General features: G+C 38.4%; 1 protein-coding gene across 2 annotated transcripts in view; it reads left to right on the top strand.

Moving 5' to 3' along the window:
* CNTNAP5 (contactin associated protein family member 5) overlaps positions 1-22255 on the top strand; it is a 970694-nt gene that overhangs the window by 775573 nt on the left and 172866 nt on the right. For both annotated transcript variants that reach the window (XM_065927810.1, XM_065927809.1), the window contains exon 14: positions 12454-12610. In XM_065927810.1, coding sequence (XP_065783882.1) covers positions 12454-12610 — 157 coding nt within the window. The remainder of the gene's footprint in view (positions 1-12453; positions 12611-22255) is intronic.

Here is a 22255-nt window from a genome sequence, read left to right as displayed (position 1 = left end):
TCAGCATTCTCTCCCTCTGTTACAAGTTTTTCACACAAGAAGTCCCACAAAATATGTCATCCTCAGGAGGAGTTTATAATATGGTTGAAAGATTCATACTATAAACCTCAGTGGGTTAGTTGTTGCCTTGTTAAACAGTAACAAAGATTTAGAGGTGGTTTATCAGCGTGACTGATCACAATGGCGTTTTGATTAGCAACAGAACATTTACTTCTTTCTCACTTTATTTAACACACAATTATTGATTTATTGAGTGCCTTGCTTAATAAAAGATCCAGAGCTATTGGGGAATATGAATGTGTGAGTACCTTTATGTGCATATTTTACATACATACACATAGGATAACAAGCAATAAATACTCTTCGTGCTTTGTAAGAAATACTGGGACATACTGATGGAACTGTTGTGTCCACCAAGCAACCCAGAAAAGAGTGCAGGTCTGGGAAATCTAGACTTTTTAGACATTCATGTATAAGTAATAGATGAAATATCTATGAAGAAAGACAAAGGAAAATGTTTCATATCTCCAAGGGTCAGGCTCATCAAAGAGTTGTGAGTGGGAAGGATTCTGGTGAAAACAGTTAAGGAGATAGATGAGTGGAAAGATCAATGAGTAGACATATAAATGAATAGAATGGATAGAGGACTAGTTTCATCATCTTTTCATCAAAGCAGATGCACACTGAGCATGGGGGACATTTGACATAGGAAGTGGAAAGGACCAATTTCTTTCTTTTCTTCTTTGTGAGACAGAGTAGAAGAAAATTAAGAGAATTTGAATTGATCTTCCCTAATCTTTCCAAAGTATGAAACAGAACTTGCTAAATAGAAGGAACTGAATGGGATGGAGATGGGGGCTAGAGAAGGATGGCTAACTGTGGAGATACTTCTCTGAGGGGTAGAGAAACTGGAGATGATTCTCTGAAGAAGCCTCTAGGGGATTCATGAGACGATTAGAAGCACACAGGCGCACTAACCATTCTCTATTAGACAAAAAAGACAGAATATAAGAATTAGTTCATAAAATTTCGCTGGCCTTTTACTCAGTTACAAGTCATGCTTAACTTTTGTTATGTATTTTATTCATTTTCTCCTATCATGATATCTTTTGTTAGCTGGAACAAATGCAATCTACTGCATGTGTTTTTTTTTTTGTTTTTTTTTAGTGTCTAAAGGTATGTTTTTTGTTGGTTTTTTTTTAATTTTTTTTATTAGTTGGAGGCTAATCACTTCACAGCATTGCAGTGGGTTTTCTCATACACTGACATGAATCAGCCATTGAGTTACACGTATTCCCCGTCCCGATCCCCCCTCCCACCTCCCTCTCCACCCGACTCCTCTGGGTCCTCCAAGTGCTCCAGGCCCGAGCACTCGTCTCATGCATCCCACCTGGGCTGGTGATGCATGTGTTTTTGTAATGGAATTAAATCTGAAGCTAAGCTCACTGGTACTAACAATCTGCAGTGTCATTAAATACAATTTTTTTTCAAAAATAAAAGGGTTATTTTAGCAGTTTGAATATGAACCTTCTAACTAGTGATTCTAACATTTTAGTGTGGAGTGGTTCAGCATCACTTTATGAGTATGACAGAAACAGAGAACTGGGGACTTCACCGAGTGCCTGGGAAAAGCTGCAGTGAACCTGTAACCCTAGAAGCACACCAGATTATTCTGATTAAAGGCAGACAGCAACTACATTTTGAGAAACTAAGAATTCCAGAGAGAAATCTCAGTAGGTTCCTGATTATAGGATTAGCCTGTCACTTCCTTAGGTAGCTATTAAGCAAAGTTATAGGAGTTTGGGTAAATCAGTCTTGGGAACAATGTTAATCATTAGAACACCTGTGTTTGCAGGCATTTTTGTTTGATTATTAGATAAATAATAAATAAGTCAATATAGTCAGGGAAACAATGCAGTTTGAAATAGTCCTAAGATAGTGGGGATACATATCCAATAATACCCTGTAGTTTTACCAGTAATTATTTGATGCATACTCACAATCTCAATTTAAGACCAATTTTCTGTGAAGACTTATGATGTGTTTTTATTTCAGTCTATCATAGGATTAGGTTTTATAACATACAATAAAAACAGTATTGGAGTTTGACTCACAGGGTCTAAATTCATCTTCCTATCTGTGTGATCTTGAAAAATTTGCTAATCCTTTATTAGCTTCAATTTTTCTGTAAAATAAAAATTAAAAACTTCACAGAGGTGTTAGGAGAGCTAAATGACAAACAGTGTCAACCTGGCTATGAAGGCAGTGGTATGGAAATCCAACTTTATTCTGCTGGTTGGAAAACAGAAATGGCAAGTGTATTCAACATAGGATGAATTTGGAGTTTTCTACACAACTGTCCTCTTCACTGAACATGAGCCTTTTTCTCTCTTGACTTTTCACGTGTTGCTTAAAATTCTACTTCAAATTTATTTTATTCTAACTTGCATTAAAAGTGATGTTTAACTTTTTTTCTCATCTGCTACATTGTGAGGATCCTGGTGGCAGGGCTTATATATGTTCTGTATTTTTATACTCTAACCAGACAAGTGTTTTGTCCAGATACTTTATGTCACTTTGCTAAATACACAAATGAACTGGTACATGGACACTTTTATGTTCTGTGATCTCTTTCTATGGCACATTTATATGGTACATGTATAGGCTTGATAGATGTCATGTTTTGGGTCTATCACTAAAATGACACAGAATGTTTGATGTCATCAATGATGGCATAAAATGCCGAAGATGCATAAATTTCTATAAAGACTAAGTGAAGCATAATCATATATGTTTTTGAAAAAATTTTTATATGATTTGTGTGAAATCCTTCAGTACTGATGTTTCTTTTTTTATTAATAGCCTTTATTTGTTGATTCACCAAATATTTATTTAATTCTTTGCACAAATCAGGTACATTCTACATGCTGAAAATATAGTAGTGAACAAGACTTAAAAGCCCTTGCCACAATTCTAATGACATATGAGGGCCATGTTAAACAAATGAACAAATGTATGATTTCAGGTGGTTGTTAAGTTCACCTGAGAAAATAATGGAGTGACTGTTCAGTATGTAAATAAGGTCAACTGGGAAGAGGTGAGATTTAACTTCAGGATCAAATTTCAGAACATGACAGAACATGATCAGCCACTGTAAAAACCCATGAGGAGCTAGATTTGGGTAGAGACAGCACAGCTAAAAGAAATATATGAGGACTGGAGGATTTTAATCAGAGACACAAATCATCTGATGCAGGCTGCTGAAGATCCTGTTTCATGCTGCAGGAATACCTTTTATGGGATGGAACAAGAGCATATTGTAATCACCTACAAGAGGACACTGTGGCTTTGGTAAAGTTCTGTCACTGACTCCTGAGTGACCTTGGACAAGTAATACATCATCTGTTTAATAGCTCTGTTTCCCCATCTGGAAAAAGTAGATAATGATTGAACTAGGATATAGGAAGTGAATATAGCTGCCTGGAATAGTTAAGTGCTAAATTGGTGCTGGTTTTGTTAAAAATTAGGCCTATTAATATAAAACAGACACGTGAGCTTTCAGTTCAGTTCAGTTCATTTCAGTAGCTCAGTCATGTCCAACTCTTTGTGATGCCATGAACTTCAGCACCCCAGGCTTCCCTATCCATCACCAACTCCCGGAGCTTACTCAACCTCATGTCCATCGAGTCAGTGATGCCATCCAACCATCTCATCCTCTGTCATCCCCTTCTTCTCCTGTCTTCAGTCTTTCCCAGTATTAGGGTCTTTTCCAATGAGTTGGCTCTTGGCTTCAGGTGTCAAAGTATTGGAGTTTCAGCTTCAGCATCAGTCCTTCAAATGAATATTCAGGACTGATTTCCTTTAGGATTGACTGGTTTGATCTCTTCACGGTTCAAGGGACTCTCAAGCGTCTTCTCCATCACCACAGTTCAAAAGCATCAATTCTTCAGCACTCAGCTTTTTTTATAGTCCAACTCTTACATCCATACATGACTACTGGAAAAACCATAGCTTTGACTAGACAGAACTTTGTTGGAAAAGTAATGTCTCTCCTTTTTAATATGCTGTCTATGTTGATCATAGCTTTTCTTCCAAGGAACAAGCGTCTTTTAGTTTCATGGCTGCAGTCACCATCTGCAGTGATTTTGGAGCCCAAGAAAATAAAGTCTCTCACTATTTTTATTTTTTCCCCTTCTACTTACCATGACGTGTTGGGACAAGATGACATGATCTTAGTTTTCTGAATGTTGAGGTTTAAGCCAACATTTTCACTCTTCTCTTTCACTTTCATCAGGAGGCTCTTTAGTGTTTCTTTACTTTCTACCATGAGGGTGGTGTCATCTGCATATCTGAGGTTACAGATATTTCTCCTGGCAATCTTAATTTCAGCTTGTGCCTCCTCCAGCCCAGAGTTTCTCATGATGTACTCTGCATGTAAGTTAAATAAGCAGGGTGACAATATACAGCCTTGACATACTCCTTTCCCAATTTGGAACTAGTCTGTTATTCCATGTCCAGTTCTAACTGTTGCTTCTTGACATGCCTACAGATTTCTCAGGAGGCAAGTAAAGTGGTCTGGTGTTCCCATCTCTTTAAGAATGTTCCATAGTTTGTTGTGATCCACACAATCAAAGGCTTTAGCATAATCAATAAAGCAGAAGTAGATGTTTTTCTGGAACTTTCTTGCTTTTTTGATGATCCACCAGATGTTGGCAATTTGATCTCTGGTTCCTCTGCCTTTTCTAAATCCAACTTGAACATCTGGAAGTTCACAGTTCATGTACTGTTGAAGCCTGGCTTGGAGAACTTTGAGCATTACTTTGCTAGCATGTAAGATGAGTGCAATTTTATGGTAGTTTGAACATTCTTTGGCATTGCCTTTCTTTGGGGTTGGAATGAAAACTGACCTTTTTTAGTCCTGTGGCCACTGCTGATTATTCCAAATTTACTGGCATATTGAGTTCAGCACTTTCACAGCATTATCTTTTAGGATTTGAAATAGCTCAAATGGAATTTCATCACCTCCACTAGCTTTTTGCATAGTGATGCTCCCTAAAGCCCACTTGACTTCACATTCCAGGATGTCTGGCTCTAGGTGAGTGATCACACCATCATTGTTATCTGGGTCATGACGATCTTTTCTGTACAGTTCTTCTGTGTATTCTTGCTACCTCTTCTTAATATCTTCTGCTTCTGTTAGGTGCATCCCATTTCTGCCCTTTATTGTGTCCATCTAACCCAGGGATCAAACCCTGGTGTCCCACACTGCAGGTAGATTCTTTACCAGCTGAGCCACAAGGGAAGCTTCGTGAGCCTTAATTCACAGATTTTCTTTTTTCTTGCAGTCCTTTCTCTCTGATCATGTGTAGACATTGTCTTATTTTCTAAATTTGTTTCCCATTCATTAATTATTTAGTATATTGATCAGTATAGGTTAACTCATGCTATAGTAATAAATAAGTGTCTCCTGAAGTCTTTGGGTCTTAATACAATGAAGGTTTCTTTCTTCTCACATTAGTTTGATGTGTTTATAGAAATCCCCCACCATTCTTTTCACCCCACTTCTAGAAACTACTGCTTTCAAGTTTGTCCTATCAGAGAAATTGTGTAGCAAACTAAAGGTATTGCCATAATACAGTGTTCATTTAGTATTATCAGTTCTTATTAATTTATAATAATTGCCATTTTCATTAGCTGCCATTTTTCCTTGAAAGTCTCACATTGGCTTCATATGTTTTTAGCACATTAAAAAGTCAGAAGGTCTGTGAGTTTTGGGGAAGATAGTTGTTCAGGACATGGTGGTTTCAGGGGCTCAGAGCCTTGAGTCCAGATTTGCCTTCAGTGACTATGTGACTTTGAACAAGTCATTTAACCTTTCTATGATTCTTCATTACAACTCTTCCAATAAAATATACTATCAAAATGCCGAGTCATTATTTTCTTCCACAAAATTAAAACGATGGAGATAGAATCATTTAAATGAATCATTTTATCTACCTCTTTACCTCAACATGAAGGATCCCTATGGCACATTCTAGAGAGGTCTGTTCAGTTTAGGTTAAAATGACCTCAGCAAAGTGACTTTTATCTTTTGTTTTGAGAGGCGGTGTCATTAATCGTTTCTGCACCCCCCTCCTTTTGGGGCTCACTTCAATTAAATAGGCAGGGAGAAGAGAATGTTGAACAACATTATAAAAATGTTAATTTCTAATGTCATTGACTAGCTCTTAATCACACTATTAGACATATGTTCTGATTTAATGATCCTGACAAGCACGCAGTAAGACCAAGATTGACTTTGATGAATGCCTAACATTATTTTCTGATATGGATGAGGTTGTTTTTCTTTCTGTCTAAATGTTTCCTTATAAATTGCATTCTATTTAGAAAGAAAGATAATGTGAAAGAGTTTGGTTTTCAGAATCTTCTTTCCTAAATCAACATTTTGATGTTTTGATCATAAAATGAAACATTTGGGTGTGATCACTGTAACTATTTGTCCTTACAACTTTGGTGGCTCCTTCCTCTTATTTTTAAGCTCAAAATGCTTTAACTACCATCAATGAAATAACGTATCTTTAGTGTGTACAGAAATCTCATTATTTCAAATAGTTGCTTTCTAACGATGCTGCAGGGAAAATTGGATTCCTTTCCTTGTGTCTGTTACTCATATCTTTTTCTTTGGTGGTACCATTTGCTGAAGTCCCCACAACACCAAGTCTCCAGTCAAATGTTACCATTTCCATTTTCATGAACATGAGCAATTTCTGTGAGACATTTTTCAGGAATCTTAGACAGAATTCATGGTTTCTTCTTTTGGACTTTCCTACCATTTTATTAGCAGCTATATTTTGACCCTAAACTCATTTTGACTTGCATTTCTTTTAACTGTGTATATAATCTTCTTCCCTAAATGTTATGCGCCCCCTTGGGACAGTGAAAGTCTATTGAACTTTATATAATTAGGATATCTCCCCATGACATTTACAGCATAGAATTAAGAAATAATTGGATGGAATGATTATATATAATATAATGTAATGCACACTAATAATTTATATCACTTTATTTGATCACACTGTTTTATAAATCATGTCTATATACATGTGTATGTACAGTGGCTTCCCTGCTGACTCAGTCGGTAAACAATTTGCCTGCAGCCCAGATACATACATACATATATAGAGCCTAGTTCTTACATCACCTGTGGGTGGAGGCTGTGGCAGGTGACAGCCAGTGATCAGCCATGGGAATAGTTTCCCCAAAGTCCTGTGCCAAACTTCAGAGTGATGCTTGAGTGAGAGCACTGAGCCAAGAAGAGCTGAGGCAGAATGATGACCGTTGGGGGGAACCGCTCTCCAAATTGCAGGAAGATCCAAGCATCACGTTTAAAGGGAGCAAGGTGGCCTGAGAGTCAGGGTTATGCTACCGATGATTGGAACTGAGTTGGGATGGACTAGGAGTATGCCCAGGTTAGGTTCAAGTAAGGAACATGTGAGAGGAAAGAAGAGTACTTCCCGCGAAGCTGCTGAAATGTCTGCTCTGACTGCTTCCATTTATGCGTCAGAAGACAGAAAATTAGTTGGACCAAAACAGAATTGATGTTTCTCTTTATTTTCCTCATCCTCTGGTGTGCCCCTTTATTCACGTTGCCCACCAAATTGCAATTGAAAGGAGGACCATTGTGGACCATTGTGTTTACTTCTACATCATCCAACAGAATTTTTGAATGTCATTGATGTTTATTTGTATTTTATCAGCTATTCTCACAATAATGCTATGCTGCCTATTGCCAAACTCAGTGGCATGCAACGCCCAGGACTTATGCTCACAGGTCTGAGTGTCACATAGGACAGGCGTTCTGCGTGCCCCATCCTGAGTCTCCCTGTGACCATCTCAGATATATTCTCTCTCCGTGTCAGACACCCCCCTCCCGAGGAGCAGTGGAAACGTGCATGCTTCTTAAGGTCTAGACTCCAAGCTGACATAACCTCATTGTTTAAAAAAAATTATTCCTAACTGGAGGATAATTGCTTTACAAGATTGTGTTGATTTCTGTCATATTATCAGCATGTATCTGTCACAGGTATATGTATGTCCCCTCCATCTTGAACCTCCCTCCCACCTCTCACCCCATCCCACCCCTGTTCCAGGGATCAAAGCAAGTAGCAAGAGGAAGACATCAATGAGACAGGCATATTTAGCACTTGCAAGAGCACCATGATACCACATGGTGTGAATCCAATCTCTTCAGTGCCCAAAATGTGGAGGAAGGGTGCCAGTTCTCTTCCTGACCACATCACTAGGGTCTTGAATGAAGGCAAGTCAGTCACCCTTTTTAATCCTCAGTTTCTCCATTTGTTATATTTCAACTTGTACTCTACAGAGGAATAAGCACAAAGATGGGACATCTAGGAAGATAATTGATGGTGGTTTAGTCGCCAAGTTGTGTCTGACTCTGTGTGACCCCATGAACTGTCGCCCGTCAGGCTCCTCTGTCCATGGTATTCTCCAGGCAAGAATACTGGAGTGAGTTGCCATTTCCTTCTCCATGGGAAATCTTCCCAACCCAGGGATTGAACCCAGGTCTCCTGCATTGCAGGCAGATTCTTTACCGACTGAGCTACAAGGGAAGCCCAAAATTAGACCATAATTTAAAGCTTCTGATTTCAAATGTGTGTGTGTGTGTTTTGTCTTTATTCCCTATGTTTCCCATCCTTAAACTTTAGCTCATTTATATTCAATCAGTCAAAACAATTTGCAAATTTTATACTGATTTCCAGATATGATGAGGGGACCCCAAGTTTCACTGGTACAGGCACTGATAGATTCTAAGCAAAACAAAGTCTTGGGATGCTAATGACACCTCTAGGGGATTAAGGTACCAAATAAGAACTAGTGAAACTACTAGAAGGCAACACCTGCAGCAGCTTGCATGCACAAGATGGTTGTTCAGAACTAAGACCACTGAAAGTAACACTATTAATATGATCACAACCTTGGTTTAGCTTACAAATAAAAATAATCCATGATGACATTGAACTTCACTATGTGATCAAGATTCTACACAATGGAGGAGAGGTTTGGACAGTGCCAAGAGAGAAAAGGGGAGCGATTTCTTCCCATTACTTTTACTTAAAGCCAACTTGGGAAAACTTACTCAAACACATGAGGGTTTTTTTTTTTTTTCTTTTTTGGTTTGTTTTCACTTTTGACTCCTCTGGGTCATCATTGCTGTACACAGGAGTACCGGCAAGCAGAAACTACTCTTCATTTTTGTCCATGGGTTTCTCATGATGGGTGTTTCTCTGGTTGGGGAGCACAGTCTCTAGGCTTCAGAAGTTGCAGCTTGCAGGCTCAGTAGTTGTGGCCCATGGGCTCAGTAGCCCTGCAGAATGTGAAAGCTTCCTGGACTAGGCATCAAACCCATGTCCCCTGCGTTGGCAGGAGGACTCTTATCCACTATACCAGCAGGAAAGTCTAAACACACAATGCTTTACCCCTGTGTTCCCTGGACTTATACACTGGAATGATCCACTTAAGCTTACCCCAGTCCTGAAAATGCTTTTTGCTCTAAATAAACCCACTTGAATACAGCTTACCTGAGCTAGTGGTTAGAAAGAAAGCAATTCATTTGAACCAGTGTCCAATGATTTACAGCTGTTTGGAACAAAGTAAAACAGATTTAAAATTATTCTTTAAAAAGAAGACAGTGGTTAACAGACATCTCTAACTGGAATTCTCATTTGAAAGGTAATAAAGGGGATTGAAACATTTTATTTTTTATCTTGTGTACATAATTTTATTCAGAGCAGTTCTATGAGGTTAGACAGGCAAGAATTCTTTTTTTATTTGTTTCTAATTGAACGACAATTGCTTTACAATACTGTGTTGTTTCTGCCGTATATCCACATGAGCACGCCTGTGGGGACCGAAGCATTTTAGAGTGGAGAGCAGTGCTTTTCAGGGGAGGATAGTCCTTCAGTCTGTCTGCCCCCAGCTCAGCATCCCTGAGATGCTTTTGCTGTTCATAGTACTCGTTTTATCTTTTTCTCATCACTTGCAGGTTCTTGGAAGCTCTAGAATGTCAATCTCTTCCTGTTTGCCTCAGTGACTTCCATAAGGATATTAGCAGTTAATCCAATTCAGAGAAAGTTGTTGCTATTTGTATACATGAATAATTTATAAATTACATATTTGTACATCAGGAGCTGTATATGAAATCAAATCTTGACAAGGCAAAATTCTAACCTAATATCATTCTCAGATAAATGTTACTATTCTGTTTAAAATGATAAATCATGAAAATAGCTTTCAATAGTTGTTTCTTTCATTTTCAAAAGATAAATACACGTTAAGTGCCTGGTGCATACCAAACAGAAACAGATCAGCTATTTCCAAAGAGAACCTAAGCCTAACCTCCTTCAACCTAAGGTATATAATAACACCTACGTCTCTGCCTATATATGTCTGTTGTTTGGATATATTATCATCTTCTGGATAATATTTTTATCTACTTAAATATTTTCAATTATAGAGGATGACTTCAGCATATATTACTAAAATAAACTTGGCAAAGAAAAAAAAAATGACAGGGACATGACTCAAAAAAGTTTTCTATTAATTACATAAACCACAAATTAGAGGTTACATGCTAGCTTTGTACGGGTTAAATATGAACCCAAGCAGTATTGACTTTCACAGTATTTTTTGTCCAAATATTCATACATTTGTATTTGAAATATGATGACTTTTTAAACAATTTAAAGATATGATAACCTTGGAACTAGTCTTTGTCGTGACAGAATCAGTGGGGGTGAAGCAGGGCCACCCTGTCGTCCGAGCCAACACTCCCTCCCTCACTTTTGTGTGGACCCCTCCCCACTGAGGACCGAGTCAGGCTCATCTTGGCCCGCATGCTGTGGTTTATCCTTTTGTGACTTTAAAAGAAAATTGATTTCTGTATATATTCAATTTTGTTGGTCTAAAATCTAGCCCAGTGAACTCAGTTGTGATATACCTGCCAGATCTGATTAGCATTTGAGCTTGTGACTCTGAGTCTGAACATCGTGAGAACTCAATATTATTCTCTAGAAATACTTTTCATAAAAGTGTATATATATGTGTGTGTGTATGGATATATCTCTCTGTATATATGTGTGTGTGTGTGTATATATAGAGAGAGAGTGAGAGAGAGAGAGAGAGAGCAAGAAAGAGGAAGGGGAAAAAGAGATAGGAAAAAAGAAAAAAAGGAAGAAAGAAAGGGGCGGAAAAAGAAGGGAAGATGTGAACGAAGAGAGGGAGGGAGGGAGATGTCCATGTAAACATAAATGCATATACATTGTGTATATATGTCCTTTGTTCATATATATATACACACACATACACTGTATATATATATACATATGCACTGTGTATATATATCCTTTGTTCACATATATATACACACACATACACTGTATATATATATATATATATATATATATACATATGCACTGTGTATATATATCCTTTGTTCACATATATATACACACACATACACTGTATATATATATATACATATACACTGTGTATATATATCCTTTGTTCACATATATATATACACACATACACTGTATATATATATACACATATACACTGTGTATATATATCCTTTGTTCATATATATATATATATATATACACATACATATGCACTGTGTATATATATCCTTTGTTCATATATATACACACACACATACACTGTATATATATATACATATACACTGTGCATATATATCCTTTGTTCATATATATGTACACACACATACACTGTATATATATATACATATACACTGTGCATATATATCCTTTGTTCATATATGTATATATATATACACATACATATGCACTGTGTATATATATCCTTTGTTCATATATATATACACACACATACACTATATATATATATACATATGCACTGTGTATATATGTCCTTTGTTCATATATATATATACACACACATATGCACTGTGTATATATATCCTTTGTTGTTCATATATATATACACACACATACACTGTATATATATATTTATACATATACACTGTGTATATATATCCTTTGTTCATATATATGTACACACACATACACTGTATATATATCCTTTGCTCTCTTCCTTCCTTGTGTGCTTTTCTTCTGTTCTTTCTTCCCCCCTTTTCTTTCCTTTTTTCTTTTTTCCTATCTACTTTCTCTCTTTCCTTCCATCTCTCTCTATATGTGTGTGTGTGTGTGCGTGCATATGTATGCATAGGTATCTGTACACAATTGCTCACATAAATACTTTCATGAAGAGTATCTGTATCCATGTACATACGAGGATGTTCTTCAGGACATATTCGTCTCAGTTTCTGCGACCCCCCTGTGCCACGTCAGGCTTGCTCCTTGCTGACTTGTGAAGCGTCTTGTCTTGCAGATGGGACCCCGTTGACCTGGTGGATCGGGCGGTCCAACGAAAGGCAGCCCTACTGGGGAGGCGCCCCTCCCGGAGTCCAGCAATGCGACTGCGGCCTGGACGAGAGCTGCCTGGACATCCGGCACTTCTGCAATTGTGACGCTGACAAGGACGAATGGTAATGGGAATGCTGATCTCTCTGCACTTGTGGGGGAAGCCCACTAAGAGATGCACAAAATATTCCATAAAATAAAGGAGCATGAATGAGAAATTCCGTATGAACTAGGGCTTCTTAACGATGGTGATCGTTTTTAACTCTGGAAATTGCCTAGAACTTTTAGGGCTATTACTGAAGTTTCTAACATAAAGCATGTGGCGACACCATCATCCTATATTCTCAACATTCCATTTTCAACATGAGAATGAAATGTAATATTTAGCTTTGCAATTTAGCTGGCATTTCTATAATGTGTAGAATGTAGGCTTTGGGAAAAAATATGGGAGATAGGGATGCGTAATTACACAGACTTTCTTTATTGTTCCATTGTCTCATTGATGAATGACCCAGCCACCAGCCAACCCTATTATCACCAGTAAAAACAGAGAACTTATGTTTATTAAACGTCAATTTAACCTTCATAAAGTAAAGTAAAGGCGCTCAGTCGTGTCCAACTCTTTGCGATTCCATGGACTGTAGCCTACCAGGCTCCTCGCATGGAATTTCCCAGGCAAGAATGAATATTGGAGTTGGCTGCCATTTCCTTCTCCAGAGCAACCCATTAATTCTTTTGTATTTTTTATCGAACTACAGTTGGTTTAAAATGTGGTAGTTTCAGGTGTACAATACACGCAGGTGCACACACACACACACACACACACACACACACACACACACACACCTTGTTCAGTTTCTATTTCCTCATAGATTATTACGAGTTATTGACTTACTGACTATAGTTTCCTGTGCGCTACAGTGGGTCCTTTTCATGGTTTGTAAAATGTTATGTTGGAGTGCACCTGGCCTACGCTGTGTCAGCTCCAAGTGTGCAGCGAAGTGAGATAGTTGTGCATGTGTTTTTTTCACTGTTGCTCAGTTGTGTCTGACTCTTTGTGACCCCAGGGACCATGTAGTCCATGGAATTCTCCAGGCCAGAATACTGGAGGCGGTAGCTGTTCCCTTCTCCAGGGGATCTTCCCAACCCAGCGATCGAACCCTGGTCTCCTGCATTGCAGGTGGATTCTTTACCAGCTGAGCCACCAGGGAAAAGCCCCAGTTATACATATACATAGAGCTATCATTTTTCAGGTTCTTTTTCATTCAGATTATCACAGGATATGGAGTAGAGTCCCCTGTGCTAGACAGTAGGTCTTTACTGTTTATCCATTTTATATATAGTGGTGTGCATCTGTTAATCACAAACTCCTAATTTATCCTTTCCCCCCTCTCCCCTTCAGTAGCCATAAATTTGACAAAGAAAACAAGCCTATTAATTTTTTATGATCTTCTCACTTTGGCATCTTACAGTTGAGGAATGTACATCACAGAGAAATTAAATTATTTTCTCAAGGTCACACTCATCTATTAAAAGGCAGATCCAGAATTTGAACTCCTCAACACCAAGTTACTTTTGTAGATAAGTTTAGTTTTTAGTTCTCATGGCCATGGCGTCTACTTTTCCTTTGTCCTCCTGGTCAGCTGCTTGTTTTTTCACTGTAGTGATGGTGAAAATATGCACAGAACGTTTCCAAAGACAGTTTGGTTTTGAAAAATGTAAGACCTTCTTTGGTTTTGGTTTTGTAAGCTGTGCTTGCTTCATCAAATACTGCTCAAGTATAGTTAAGAATTCCGGTGTCAAACTGCTCCCAACCCAGTGGAAATGACTTTAAAGTGTCTTTCTTTCACTGTTTTAGTTGATAACACCAAGGACTGTTTCAGATAAAATTTTAGGTCTGCTTTAAACCTTAGTTCAGTGAGGAAAAGATCAAACATATGGCTCCGTCAGGATCCACTAAATGGTCCATGGCTTCGGAAGGCTGTAGGCTGCTTGGGGCCTGAGTCCTGTGACCTGGCCCTCCTAACATGGCAAATTAGTAAAGTTAACTGGATGTCTCCATTCTTTGGGGCCTCCACTCTATCCTGCATGACCTTCTATCTCATCTGATAGATCTGCAAATAAAAAATAACTCTCCTTCTTTTTGAATATTGGATCTCTGTTAACATTACTTCCCCCAAATCTTACCCTTTGTACAGTTGAAGTTGATGGTAGCTAGCTGAATAGCTGAGTGTAGTAGACCTTTGAAGAGAAGTGATCCCAAAATGGCAACTACAAGCTTGAGAGACATGTGAAAAAGTGGCATGATTGTGGGGCCAGGAAAACATAATCAAAATCCTCTGCAACCAGCAGTTTGATCCACTCATTATATTTTGATTCTTTAACTTCCTTTCACTGTGCTGACATTAGAAATGTACAAATTTATAGACTTGCATGCAAACACCTTCGTTTTATTCTGTATAATCAGAGAAGATGGTAACGGGGGTTAGAACGTCAAGAGTCATTGAGAAGGGAAAGTGTTTCTCCTGAGTGCCTTCGTTTTACAGTTTTTTGGTTGAACGCTTAATCTTCACTCACCTTTTCCTTTGGTGAAGCCTTTCCCATCCCGATTGTTACCTTAGTGCCTTCCCTGCTAGGGAACAAATGACCAGAGCTGGACTTAATTTACCAAACACTGAGGCACAGAATCACATCACACCAATTAAAAGTGAAAAAATTAGACTATCAAGCATTGAAGTGCCTCTACCCTCCCTTCTCCAGGACTTTCCATCAATCATCTCATCTACTCTCATTCCAGAATCTCCCTCCTTCTCACTTGTTCACTAACCTTTGAAGCTCTCCTCTTGACTTAACTTCATCATCAAGGCTTTGCTCAGGAAAACTTTTCCTCAACTCTGGTGCCATCATACCTCCACCAACTTGGGTTATTGCATATTTCATAACCTTATACTGTCCCTTTAAAGCCAGGGGAAAACCTTCATCATGTGCCATTTTATGTGGCAACTAACCTTGATTAGAGCATAAACATTTAATTTTAGGTGTAGGTTTTGTTCAGCAATTAACCTATGAAGGATCAAGAGAAATGCTCTGACTGACCCTCTGTAAAGATGCCCACTTCAGCCATGGGTGTCCTAGCATTATGCTGAGCATCTCATATATAGATTATATGGGATATAGTATATAAAATACTAAGAACCTTTCAGGATGTGATAGGTAATATTGTTAAGTGGCAATATTATCTAGGGGTTGCAATATAGTAAATCACTATATGCTAAATGAAATTCTTGCCCAGATTAGCTTTCTGATTCACTTTTCCAACCCAGGTGAAATTAGGAATTTCCTTCTATCATTCTCATAAGAGGGTAGATTCTAGTTTTTTGGCTCTGTGCATGTAGGATCTTAGTTCCCTGACCAGCTATCGAGCCTGTGTCCCCAGCTTTGGAAACAGAGTCTTAACCACTGGATTGCCAGGCAGGTCCCAGCAGATTCTGACTTAACTCTTCTAGATTTCAGTTTCTTAGGACAAGTTATAATCTGTCATCAGTGATTCTGGGAAATAATTTGTTATACAGGGAACCGTGCATGCTATTCCATCTGACACTTACTCTTAAATCATTTGTCGAAAGAATGCCTACTCTGGGCAGTTAGCCTGCTGCACAGAGAAAGCCAGGGGCATATAATTCTTACCCTTGAGGAACTTGCAGGGCAGTGGAATAGTGGAGGCTAATTATTTAGCAATAAATGCATTAGTGTGATAAGTTTGATTATACATATAAGCACAGGTTTGTCAGACCTGGGGTGCAGTGGGGCTGGGATAGTTTGATTTCAAGGAAAAGTATAGGTAAGTTTTGAACCAGAAGTAACTAAAGGTGGTATAGGACAGTTAGGTGCTGCCATTTACTCAGACATAGAAAAGTAATATAAAAATTGCTACTTCTCCAGAATACAAGTGTCTCAGTGCAGTTTTCGCAGTTTTCATGTGTGTGATTTACACGATATGTAGACAGGGAACAAGGTAAAATCCAGATCATGAAGCTCCTTGTATGTGAAATAACAGTGAAACAGCTTTGTCTATAACAGGGATTGTGGACACGGAATATACACGCAGAATGAAAGCTGGCAGAGCCTTTTTGAAATGTGCTCATTATTATTTAAAGTCCAAAATCTAACACCATTGGGGAATAATCATGTTCTTTAACATTCCTCCAACCTGATTCTTAGATAACTTGTGGTCGAGCTGGCTTTCCTTGCATTTCAAATTTTTGTTTCAGACAGGCGTGATCCTTTTGGTCTCTGAGTGCTTCTAAGAAAGCTAAAATATATTTACCTTATAAACTTCCCTTAAGTTTCTGCTTTTGGTAAAGTTAGTCAGAATTCTGACTTGGGCTAGTATAGTCTTTAGTAGATAGCACATTGGTATATTACAAGTCCTAGAAAATATTGTCTCTCAAAAATGTCAAGTGTCAGAGAAAGACCAATATCATAGGATGTTGTTTATATGTGGAATCTGGAAAAAAATGGTACAAATAGCCTTATTTATAAGGAGACACAGATTCACAGATCTAAAAAACGAACTTACAGTTACCAAAGGGACAGGTGGTGGAGGGATAAATTATGGGTCTGGAATTAACATAGACACACTACCATATATAAAATGGATAATCAGCAAGGCCCTACTATATAGCACAGGGAACTATACTCTGTAACAACTTATAAAGGAAAAGGATACTCTGTAATAGCCTATAGTGGAAACAAATCTAAAAAAGAATATATGCATATTCTTTGCTGCACAAGTAAAAGTAACACAGCTTTGTAAATCAACTATATTTCAATAATTTTATCTTTATCTCATTGGAGGATAATTACTTTACAGTACTCTGATGGTTTTTGCGATACATCACCATGAATCTGTCCCCCCATCCTGAACCCCCTCCCACCTCCCTCCCCACCCTATACCTCTAGGTTGTCTCAGAGCACTGGGTTTGGGTGCCCTGCTTCATGGATCAAACTTGATTTTTAAAAGTATCATAAAACAAAATTAAATTAAAAATAAAAGAAATGAGGGGAAAATCTCATATACTCAAGTCTTCTTAGCATTGTATACACTATATCTCATATAATTATCTCAACAACACTTGAGGTTAATTTTATTATCTCTTTGCCCCAGAAAAGGAAACCGAGGCTCTGAAATGCTAAGTGTCTTGATAAAGTCACATGTCTAAGGGGATAGAGTTGGAAATTCCATCTGAGTCCAAGGATACCCTTGCTGACTGCATCCAAGGAGTTGCTAAGTTTGCATTTTGTATAGCAGCCAGTGAGGATGCCAAAGAGACCTCTCCCAGGGTATCTCAAATCATAATCACTGCATAGTGTATTTTGCTTTCTGCTAAGCAAAGTAGAGCCTCAGCTGTCTTCCAAGACTCTAGTAATTGATAATATTTTATTCTGTTTTGAGAAGCCTCTGTAACTGAGTTACTTGCTATCATATATTTCAATGTTGTTGTCCAGGCATTAAGTCGTGTCAGACTCTTGGCAACAACATGGACTGCAGCACGCCAGGATTCCCTGTCCCTCACCGTCTCCTGCAGTTTGCTCAAACTCATGTCCATTGAGTCAGTGGTGCCATTCAGCCATCTGATCCTCTCTCATCCCCTTCTCCTCCTACCTTCAATCTTTACCAGCATCAGGGTCTATTTCAACGAGTCGGCTCTTTGCATCAGGTGGCCAAAGTATTCTAGCTTCAGCATCTGTCCTTCCCATAAATATTCAGGGTTGATTTCCTTTGATGAGGTTTGATAGGTGCCAAGTAAATAAGAAAAAGTGAGCATGCTCTGGGTATAGATAAAAGTAAAGCAGCTCCGATGATGGATGAGAGTGGAGAGAGGAAACACCCCAAACAGGATTCCTTTGAATAAAGGGAAGCCTCAGAGAGACATCTGAACAGGTGTACTGTAGAGCTGACTTCTCCAGGGGTTTCCATCCCTGTCGGAGAACTAAAGAGGAAGAAAGAAGGCAATGAGAAAACTTGTAGTGAATACAGTCTCACAGTGAATGATTGTTTTCACAGGAACTTCTCTCCAATAGAATGACTCAGCCTCTAGACCTCCTCCCAGTTGGGTGTTTTCTGACAATAACTTCAGACGAACGGGCTGCTGAGAGCAGGAAGGGAGGCTGGCAAACAGCTCATGCCTAGAGATCTCAGAAGATAGCGTTGGGAGGTGGGAAAAGTCACCCGGGTGGAAGGGAGCAAACTGGGACACAAGGGATGGTTGTAGAACAATAAAAACGATCTTGGGTGGCGAGATGGAGGAGCAGAAAGATGGTCCAAAGTGTCCTCCTCTTGATGGCCCCGGACCCAGATGAAAAGTTGTCTCATCAAGCATAGATATTTTATGTGGTTTTCAGTCCCTCTGTTCTTTGCCTCTTATCTTTACTTCTCCCTTGTATAAATGGCATGGCAAAGAATACAAAGAGAAAATGGTATAAAGTTTATATTCTGGTCATCTGATCATTGAAAAAAGGAAACCTATTGTTCTCTTTATTTTTTTAAAGCAGGATATTTAGGTTATTTTTTTTTTTCTCAGCATGTGGCATCCCAGAACATCAAATCACTGTTAGCCCTTGATTACACTTTTCTGCCACCAAGAAATTATCTAATAAATGGTGCTGAAGCCATGAATGAATGATGGGTGAATGACTTCCGGTAAATGCATTTTTACCTCTCTGTCTTTTTGCTAGTTGGGCCACGATCATTCTAGGATTAACAGATATTTACTGCAGTGTTGACTGTTACCCACCTTTTATTACCTCACCAGAAGTATTTACTCAAAGTTTAAACTTTTTTGCTGCAGATTGATTTTCTCTCAGCTATCAAAGCATAGTCAGAAGTAGTCACGCCACTCCCAAAGCTATATTTTTATACATTTGCCTTGAGCTGTTCTCTTTGTAAAGACAGGTCTAATCCGGTCCCAGAACCTTGACCTTCACAAGGGCCCTTCACTCCTTTCCTCAGAGATTTAATAAGACAATTGCCTTGGGGAAAATGATGCTGGTTACATCCAAGGGTTTATGGTTTTGCTGTCTCTTCACATAGGCTATTCTTTGATCTTTCAGACCCCTTTTGATTTCCCTAAAACCATTACCTCTGGGATGCCCACCCTCAGTGATCGATGGTGCTTCAAACTAGGTAATGTCACAAGATGAAGCAGGGATTCTAAAATCTGGAAAAGAAAGACTCTATGTCTTATTTTAAAAAATAATATTGTGCAATCTCTACTGGAGGAAATTTTTTATTCATAGATCTGTTTATGAGCTATTCCAGCGATTATGAAGGGTTCTCTGGGTTTTTACTCTCTCAGTCCCTGATTTCCATGTTCATCTAGCAGTATAATCAAAGCCAGAGCCTTGCATTGGAAAGAGTATGCTTGGCACACGGTAAGTTCTTCACACACTAACTTCTGAGCGAACGAGTGAATCAATGAGATATTGTTTGTTTCCTCTCTCCCCATACTCTCATCCTGGACAAATATGCCTCCCCTGCTAGTTATGTTCTGCTCTTTTATTCCGTAAGTTGTCACTTAAAGCATATATTCTGGAGCAACTTGATACTGACTTGTTTACACTAACAAACCTATGACTGGGTTTCAGGTTGTTTTTAAGTAGAGTGTTTTGCAGCGCATCTGACAGGAGATGAGAGAAGGCATCGCACTCTGAAGAATAAAAGGAATGATACAAAAATGGGATGGATATCTTAAAGCTAACACATCACATCATCACTTTAAAGAAATCTAGATGGGGTACAGTAGTTAACACTTTGCCAAGGGTAGCATTAAGGAATATTTTTGTTTTTGTGTTTTTTTTTATTCAATGATGCTACCATCCTATTAATAATGTCTAATTTCAAAATATCTAACAGGCAATTTAAGACCTGTTGGTTCTAGGAAACAAAACATAGCTATGAGATAGTATTATTCTTCTTCCTCTTTTTTATAATTGTAAAGACCAAAGATGTAGACTGAGTCTTCTATTGCCTCAGTTACCTGTCAACCTGTACAACTTTATCATCTCTAGATTTTATGTAGAGTCACATTTCTTGGGTAATTGCAAAACTGTGAGTATCAGAAATAGATAGAACTCAAAGTCAATGTCAAGGTTAAAAATGTGCATTTCTTTAATAAATTTCATACACCATTTTGATTTGGGCCATTATTGTATACCAAAATATTATAATTCTACTTTAGTGCAATGAGTCTTTGGCTTCTATTTTAATGTGCCGACTTATCACTAATTATATGGCATTACTCACCTAAAACTAGCTCTTACTCAGAATAAAATTAGATGAGCTGCTTACCTTCTTGGACACTCTTTAAGTCTGCTTATAGCTGTCAGTTCTGACTCACCCAATTTATGTATCTATATTTAGCAATGTGTGGGGAGAATAATTTTTTCTGATTTCTAAAATTTAGAAGTTTTTTTAAATCACAATATAAATATGTTTATTATATCCTTATTGTAAAAATTCAAATATTGCAGAAATAGTAAATAAAAAAGCTCCTCCTTTATCAGCACTAGGAATTATTTTATTTATACGTAATATTTAAGATTTTAGCATTTTATGTAATATTTTGAGATAGTAATAGTGGAGCATGTTCAGTGAAGGTGTGAAAGTGTCAGTAGCTCAGTCACATCTGACTGTTTGCTACCCCATGAACTGTGGCCCACCAGGCTCCTGTGTCCGTGGAATTCTCCAGATAAGAGGACTGGAGTGGGTAGCTATTTCCGCCCCCCCAGGGGATCTTCCTGACGCAAGGATCAAACCCTGGTTTCCTGCCCTGCAGGCAGATTCTGTATGGTCTGCGCCACCAGGGAAGCCCACACGTAGGGCACATCTGCATATAAATGTCTTCCTATGCATTTTTCATATTTATTAATATTAAAGTGTATTCATTTTTCACTGTTTTAATATAAAACGTATCATTCTGCAACTTGCTTCCTACATGAAATATGTCTCAGAGAGCTTCGACTTAGCGTCTTTAAATAAGCATAAGCATGAATGCACCCTGTCCATTTTAATGACTGTAAAGTATAGTTGTATCATAGCTTATAGCTTGTCATAAAATTATAAACATTTTGTTTGTAAATGATATTTTACTATTAGAAAAAGTATTGCAATGAACATTTCTGAGTCTTGACATACTTTTTTTTTTCATTTTAATTATTAGCATTTCTATCGCATAGCTTTCTAGTGTAGAATTGTTAAATCATCCACTTTGCTAATTTGATAGATGTGGCCAAACTGCAGAAGGGACGTTGGACTTTATACAGACCACAAAGGTGTCAGTTCAGAGCTGGCCTCCCTGACCCTGGGTGAGCAGGTGGCTTCACCACAGAACTCCCTAGATCTGCAGAATTCATTAGCATCAAAACAGAGCCACACAGACCCTTCAAGGGACCCAGCTTAGGATTGCCAGGGAGGAGGATGGGGAAAAGGAATTGTTAGGGAGTTGGGATGGACAGATACCCACTGCTATTTCTAAAATGGATAGCCAACCAGGACCTACTGCATAGCACGGGGAACTCTGCTCAATGTTTTGTGGGAGCCTGGATGGGAGGGGAGTTTGGGGAGAGTGCATACATGTATATGTGTGGCTGAGCCCCTTTGCTGTCGACATGGAACTATCACAACACTGTTAACTGGCTATACTCCAATACAAAATAAAAATTTACAACAACAACAACAAACAGAGCCACACAGGGAGACATTAGTTACA

This window comes from Muntiacus reevesi, chromosome 3, assembly GCF_963930625.1.
Source record: "Muntiacus reevesi chromosome 3, mMunRee1.1, whole genome shotgun sequence".
Taxonomy (NCBI): domain Eukaryota; kingdom Metazoa; phylum Chordata; class Mammalia; order Artiodactyla; family Cervidae; genus Muntiacus; species Muntiacus reevesi.
Note: the sequence above shows the minus strand (reverse complement) of the source record. Positions and strands in the feature narration are given on the sequence as shown.